Raw genomic sequence first — 6,622 nt, forward strand, 5'->3', positions numbered from 1 at the left:
TCCTGCCGGAGAAGTGCCCCCTACAAGGCAACGTGCAGCCCGACTATCAAAACGACCAAAGATCTGTACGAACTATGGCATGAATATAAAGTTGGCTGTGCAGAATTGAAGGCAGCGAAGGACTTTACAGCAGCCGAACGTGGCGCTAACAAGTTTGCCTACTCAAGACGAAAGGTGTTTTGGGACGTTGTGTCAAGTCTGGTTCGCTCGGGTTTCACGAGTGACACAGCAATTGACAAAGTGTATTCGGTTTACGGTAGACAGCTCTCTGTTTCAAACGTCTTGGCGGCTCTCCGTGCTGATCGTAGGCGCAGCAGACATCCCAATCTGCGTGTGTAGTGCAAAATTTGTAGTACATGTAGATGACCACGTACTTGTTGATACCCTTGGTCCCTAATCTAATTATACCCAATCAGAATCCTGTTGCAAGCCGAGTTGCAAAACGTGCTGGTATTTATACATTACCGGCCACTTGCAACCGAGGTTGTATTTTTTTAGATTGGCAGTCTGTGATTGGCCAATGGCATGGTACCGGCCTGGATCGTGGTCGGTACGGTCCCGCTCAAGTAGGTGTCGTCGGCAACTATTGTTGCATGTACCATAGCACAAAGTGTCATCTTTTGCAACCAGGACTGATACAAAAAAGTCTGTGTAGAGTTGCAAGCCGTCCAGTGTAGCCTCTCTACAAAAAAAAAGTCGGACTTACACTGGCTTTCATGGAGAGTATTAATAATCAGTACAGAAAAACACGCCATCATGACAAGTCGCTACAAACCGGAGCTCATGAGGTTCATGGCCTTCACGAACGGCGTGGCGTACAGCGGCGACTACGTCTTCACTATGGGCGAGCTCCTTAACATCACACCAGATCACGTCTGTCGCTGGATGAACCAGCAGGCTTACGGCGACCCAGAGCCAGATGAATCCATGAAACCTATTCACCGTCGCTCAAGCACGCTTGAGTTTGCTAAGAAAGCTATATCATCTTTTATGCCGCGAATAAATACAACATGGGATCCTGTGAACGAACGCGGTAACCCAACACGCTCGGACGCTGTGAACAAGCTGATCAAGAAGGTGAAAAAGTTTGAGGTACGTCGCGAGGGGGCAGAATCCAAAGCTCGCCGAGCTGTGGAGTTTGCTGAGTTCTGAACTTACTGCTTTTAGTTCGGGCTCGATGGAAATCGGATGACTCATCATACTTGGTTCGCAGTGTGCTAACACTGCAGTGGCATATTTGCGCCCGGATTGACGACATGATGAAGTTGCAATTCGCAAACCTCTCACCTAACACACAATACCCTTCCACACTACTTTTGCAGATGCGGTGGTCAAAAAATATTCACGAAGAGCGAGATGCTCCAGAGCAGATCATTATTGATAGCCTGGATCCCAAGATGTGTGTACTTCTCAACCTCGCTGTCCATATAGAGTCTACGTCAAGTGTCATGAGCTCTGAGTTTGTGTACGGCAATCCTAAGGACGGTGACCATGTAGTTCGACGGTTCTTGACTAGCATGGTGAATAACGACTCATTTAAGAAGCTCAAGACAGGAAAGCTGGGGACACACAGCCTTCGCAAAGGTGCTGCAACGTACGCGACTCGGAGTGGTAGCTCAAAGGACTTTGTTAGCCGACGAGGACGTTGGAGAACGCGCAAAGGGGTTGTTGACGTCTACATAGACAACACCCAACCGTATCCTGATGCATTGACGGCAGCAACGTTAACAGGTCCAGAGGGGCCGTGCTTTTATAATATGGGGACTGGAGCTGGCCGCATTTCGACCGCTTTTCTCGTAGATCAGATTGCACCTGCCGTATAACAGCTCATGGGAGGATCCATTGCAGCTACATTGGCATTGCCATTATTGTGGGTGGCGATGGAACCATCTGAGAACTACGAGTACGCTTTATTACCGAAAAAGCTACAGCAGAGAATTTTACGCGCATTTGCTAATATTGCTGACACTTCAGGGCTAAATCCTGTTGTTCGGGAGGGAATTTTCGTCACTGGCGATGGCTCGCAGCTAAACCTCGTCATAATGGACAGCAGTGAGGGCCCTGATCAAGAGAACAATGCAGTTGTTACACGTTCTGGTGGTAATGTGTCGGGTGGGGAAGTTAGTCGTCGCGAGTTCGCAGCACTGTACGCTCAAATAGCAGCAATTCGCCGCCATACAGCGGATGAAGTTCAGCAATTACGACGCGATATCCAGAGAGATCTGCAAAAACTCCAGGCAATAGTTCGACGCGTTGCCATACAGCCTGGCGTTCGTCGAGATGTCTCTGCCCACATTCCTGCCGGAGAAGTGCCCCCTACAAGGCAACGTGCAGCCCGACTATCAAAACTACCAAAGATCTGTACGAACTATGGCATGAATATAAAGTTGGCTGTGCAGAATTGAAGGCAGCGAAGGACTTTTCAGCAGCCGAACGTGGCGCTAACAAGCTTGCCTACTCAAGACGAAAGGTGTTTTGGGACGTTGTGTCAAGTCTGGTTCGCTCGGGTTTCACGAGTGACACAGCAATTGACAAAGTGTATTCGGTTTACGGTAGACAGCTCTCTGTTTCAAACGTCTTGGCGGCTCTCCGTGCTGATCGTAGGCGCAGCAGACATCCCAATCTGCGTGTGTAGTGCAAAATTTGTAGTACATGTAGATGACCACGTACTTGTTGATACCCTTGGTCCCTAATCTAATTATACCCAATCAGAATCCTGTTGCAAACCGAGTTGCAAAACGTGCTGGTATTTATACATTACCAGCCACTTGCAACCGAGGTTGTATTTTTTTAGATTGGCAGTCTGTGATTGGCCAATGGCATGGTACCGGCCTGGATCGTGGTCGGTACGGTCCCGCTCAAGTAGGTGTCGTCGGCAACTATTGTTGCATGTACCATAGCACAAAGTGTCATCTTTTGCAACCGGGACTGATACAAAAAAAGTCTGTGTAGAGTTGCAAGCCGTCCAGTGTAGCCTCTCTATAAAAAATAAGTCGACTTACACTGGCTTTCATGGAGAGTATTAATAATCAGTACAGAAAAACACGCCATCATGACAAGTCGCTACAAACCGGAGCTCATGAGGTTCATGGCCTTCACGAACGGCGTGGCGTACAGCGGCGACTACGTCTTCACTATGGGCGAGCTCCTTAACATCACACCAGATCACGTCTGTCGCTATATGAACCAGCAGGCTTACGGCGACCCAGAGCCAGATGAATCCATGAAACCTATTCACCGTCGCTCAAGCACGCTTGAGTTTGCTAAGAAAGCTATATCATCTTTTATGCCGCGAATAAATACAACATGGGATCCTGTGAACGAACGCGGTAACCCAACACGCTCGGACGCTGTGAACAAGCTGATCAAGAAGGTGAAAAAGTTTGAGGTACGTCGCGAGGGGGCAGAATCCAAAGCTCGCCGAGCTGTGGAGTTTGCTGAGTTCTGAACTTACTGCTTTTAGTTCGGGCTCGATGGAAATCGGATGACTCATCATACTTGGTTAGCAGTGTGCTAACACTGCAGTGGCATATTTGCGCCTGGATTGACGACATGATGAAGTTGCAATTCGCAAACCTCTCACCTAACACACAATACCCTTCCACACTACTTTTGCAGATGCGGTGGTCAAAAAATATTCACGAAGAGCGAGATGCTCCAGAGCAGATCATTATTGATAGCCTGGATCCCAAGATGTGTGTACTTCTCAACCTCGCTGTCCATATAGAGTCTACGTCAAGTGTCATGAGCTCTGAGTTTGTGTACGGCAATCCTAAGGACGGTGATCATGTAGTTCGACAGTTCTTGACTAGCATGGTGAAGAACGACTCATTTAAGAAGCTCAAGACAGGAAAGCTGGGGACACACAGCCTTCGCAAAGGTGCTGCAACGTACGCGACTCGGAGTGGTAGCTCAAAGGACTTTGTTAGCCGACGAGGACGTTGGAGAACGCGCAAAGCGGTTGTTGACGTCTACATAGACAACACCCAACCCTATCCTGATGCATTGACGGCAGCAACGTTAACAGGTCCAGAGGGGCCGTGCTTTTATAATATGGGGACTGGAGCTGGCCGCATTTCGACCGCATTTCTCGTAGATTAGATTGCACCTGCCGTATAACAGCTCATGGGAGGATCCATTGCAGCTACATTGGCATTGCCATTATTGTGGGTGGCGATGGAACCATCTGAGAACTACGAGTACGCTTTATTACCGAAAAAGCTACAGCAGAGAATTTTACGCGCATTTGCTAATATTGCTGACACTTCAGGGCTAAATCCTGTTGTTCGGGAGGGAATTTTCGTCACTGGCGATGGCTCGCAGCTAAACCTCGTCATAATGGACAGCAGTGAGGGCCCTGATCAAGAGAACAATGCAGTTGTTACACGTTCTGGTGGTAATGTGTCGGGTGGGGAAGTTAGTCGTCGCGAGTTCGCAGCACTGTACGCTCAAATAGCAGCAATTCGCCGCCATACAGCGGATGAAGTTCAGCAATTACGACGCGATATCCAGAGAGATCTGCAAAAACTCCAGGCAATAGTTCGACGCGTTGCCATACAGCCTGGCGTTCGTCGAGATGTCTCTGCCCACATTCCTGCCGGAGAAGTGCCCCCTACAAGGCAACGTGCAGCCCGACTATCAAAACGACCAAAGATCTGTACGAACTATGGCATGAATATAAAGTTGGCTGTGCAGAATTGAAGGCAGCGAAGGACTTTACAGCAGCCGAACGTGGCGCTAACAAGTTTGCCTACTCAAGACGAAAGGTGTTTTGGGACGTTGTGTCAAGTCTGGTTCGCTCGGGTTTCACGAGTGACACAGCAATTGACAAAGTGTATTCGGTTTACGGTAGACAGCTCTCTGTTTCAAACGTCTTGGCGGCTCTCCGTGCTGATCGTAGGCGCAGCAGACATCCCAATCTGCGTGTGTAGTGCAAAATTTGTAGTACATGTAGATGACCACGTACTTGTTGATACCCTTGGTCCCTAATCTAATTATACCCAATCAGAATCCTGCTGCAAGCCGAGTTGCAAAACGTGCTGGTATTTATACATTACCAGCCACTTGCAACCGAGGTTGTATTTTTTTAGATTGGCAGTCTGTGATTGGCCAATGGCATGGTACCGGCCTGGATCGTGGTCGGTACGGTCCCGCTCAAGTAGGTGTCGTCGGCAACTATTGTTGCATGTACCATAGCACAAAGTGTCATCTTTTGCAACCAGGACTGATACAAAAAAGTCTGTGTAGAGTTGCAAGCCGTCCAGTGTAGCCTCTCTACAAAAAATAAGTCGACTTACACTGGCTTTCATGGAGAGTATTAATAATCAGTACAGAAAAACACGCCATCATGACAAGTCGCTACAAACCGGAGCTCATGAGGTTCATGGCCTTCACGAACGGCGTGGCGTACAGCGGCGACTACGTCTTCACTATGGGCGAGCTCCTTAACATCACACCAGATCACGTCTGTCGCTGGATGAACCAGCAGGCTTACGGCGACCCAGAGCCAGATGAATCCATGAAACCTATTCACCGTCGCTCAAGCACGCTTGAGTTTGCTAAGAAAGCTATATCATCTTTTATGCCGCGAATAAATACAACATCGGATCCTGTGAACGAACGCGGTAACCCAACACGCTCGGACGCTGTGAACAAGCTGATCAAGAAGGTGAAAAAGTTTGAGGTACGTCGCGAGGGGGCAGAATCCAAAGCTCGCCGAGCTGTGGAGTTTGCTGAGTTCTGAACTTACTGCTTTTAGTTCGGGCTCGATGGAAATCGGATGACTCATCATACTTGGTTAGCAGTGTGCTAACACTGCAGTGGCATATTTGCGCCTGGATTGACGACATGATGAAGTTGCAATTCGCAAACCTCTCACCTAACACACAATACCCTTCCACACTACTTTTGCAGATGCGGTGGTCAAAAAATATTCACGAAGAGCGAGATGCTCCAGAGCAGATCATTATTGATAGCCTGGATCCCAAGATGTGTGTACTTCTCAACCTCGCTGTCTTTATAGAGTCTACGTCAAGTGTCATGAGCTCTAAGTTTGTGTACGGCAATCCTAAGGACGGTGATCATGTAGTTCGACGATTCTTGACTAGCATGGTGAAGAACGACTCATTTAAGAAGCTCAAGACAGGAAAGCTGGGGACACACAGCATTCGCAAAGGTGCTGCAACGTACGCGACTCGGAGTGGTAGCTCAAAGGACTTTGTTAACCGACAAGGACGTTGGAGAACGCGCAAAGGGGTTGTTGACGTCTACATAGACAACACCCAACCCTATCCTGATGCATTGACGGCAGCAACGTTTACAGGTCCAGAGGGGCCGTGCTTTTATAATATGGGGACTGGAGCTGGCCGCATTTCGACCGCTTTTCTCGTAGATCATATTGCACCTGCCGTATAACAGCTCATGGGAGGATCCATTGCAGCTACATTGGCATTGCCATTATTGTGGGCGGCGATGGAACCATCTGAGAACTACGAGTACGCTTTATTACCGAAAAAGCTACAGCAGAGAATTTTACGCGCATTTGCTAATATTGCTGACACTTCAGGGCTAAATCCTGTTGTTCGGGAGGGAATTTTCGTCACTGGCGATGGCTCGCAGCTAA

The 6,622-nt window shown here is 48.5% G+C and overlaps 2 protein-coding genes across 2 annotated transcripts; both read left to right on the plus strand.

Annotated features, from left to right (window-relative positions):
• Positions 1-756: 756 nt before the first annotated feature.
• Positions 757-1,152, plus strand: PITG_07604 (uncharacterized protein; the record flags this gene model as incomplete). Its single annotated transcript, XM_002904534.1, has 1 exon — positions 757-1,152. The coding sequence occupies one exon, from the start codon at positions 757-759 to the stop codon at positions 1,150-1,152; it is 396 nt and encodes a 131-aa protein (XP_002904580.1).
• Positions 1,153-5,347: 4,195 nt separating this feature from the next.
• On the plus strand, positions 5,348-6,022 carry PITG_07605 (uncharacterized protein; the record flags this gene model as incomplete). Its single annotated transcript, XM_002904535.1, has 3 exons — positions 5,348-5,687; positions 5,738-5,918; positions 5,959-6,022. The coding sequence occupies 3 exons, from the start codon at positions 5,348-5,350 to the stop codon at positions 6,020-6,022; spliced, it is 585 nt and encodes a 194-aa protein (XP_002904581.1).
• Positions 6,023-6,622: the final 600 nt, after the last annotated feature.

The sequence above is a fragment of the Phytophthora infestans genome, genomic scaffold, assembly GCF_000142945.1.
Source record: "Phytophthora infestans T30-4 supercont1.11 genomic scaffold, whole genome shotgun sequence".
Classification (NCBI taxonomy): Eukaryota; Oomycota; class Peronosporomycetes; order Peronosporales; family Peronosporaceae; genus Phytophthora; species Phytophthora infestans.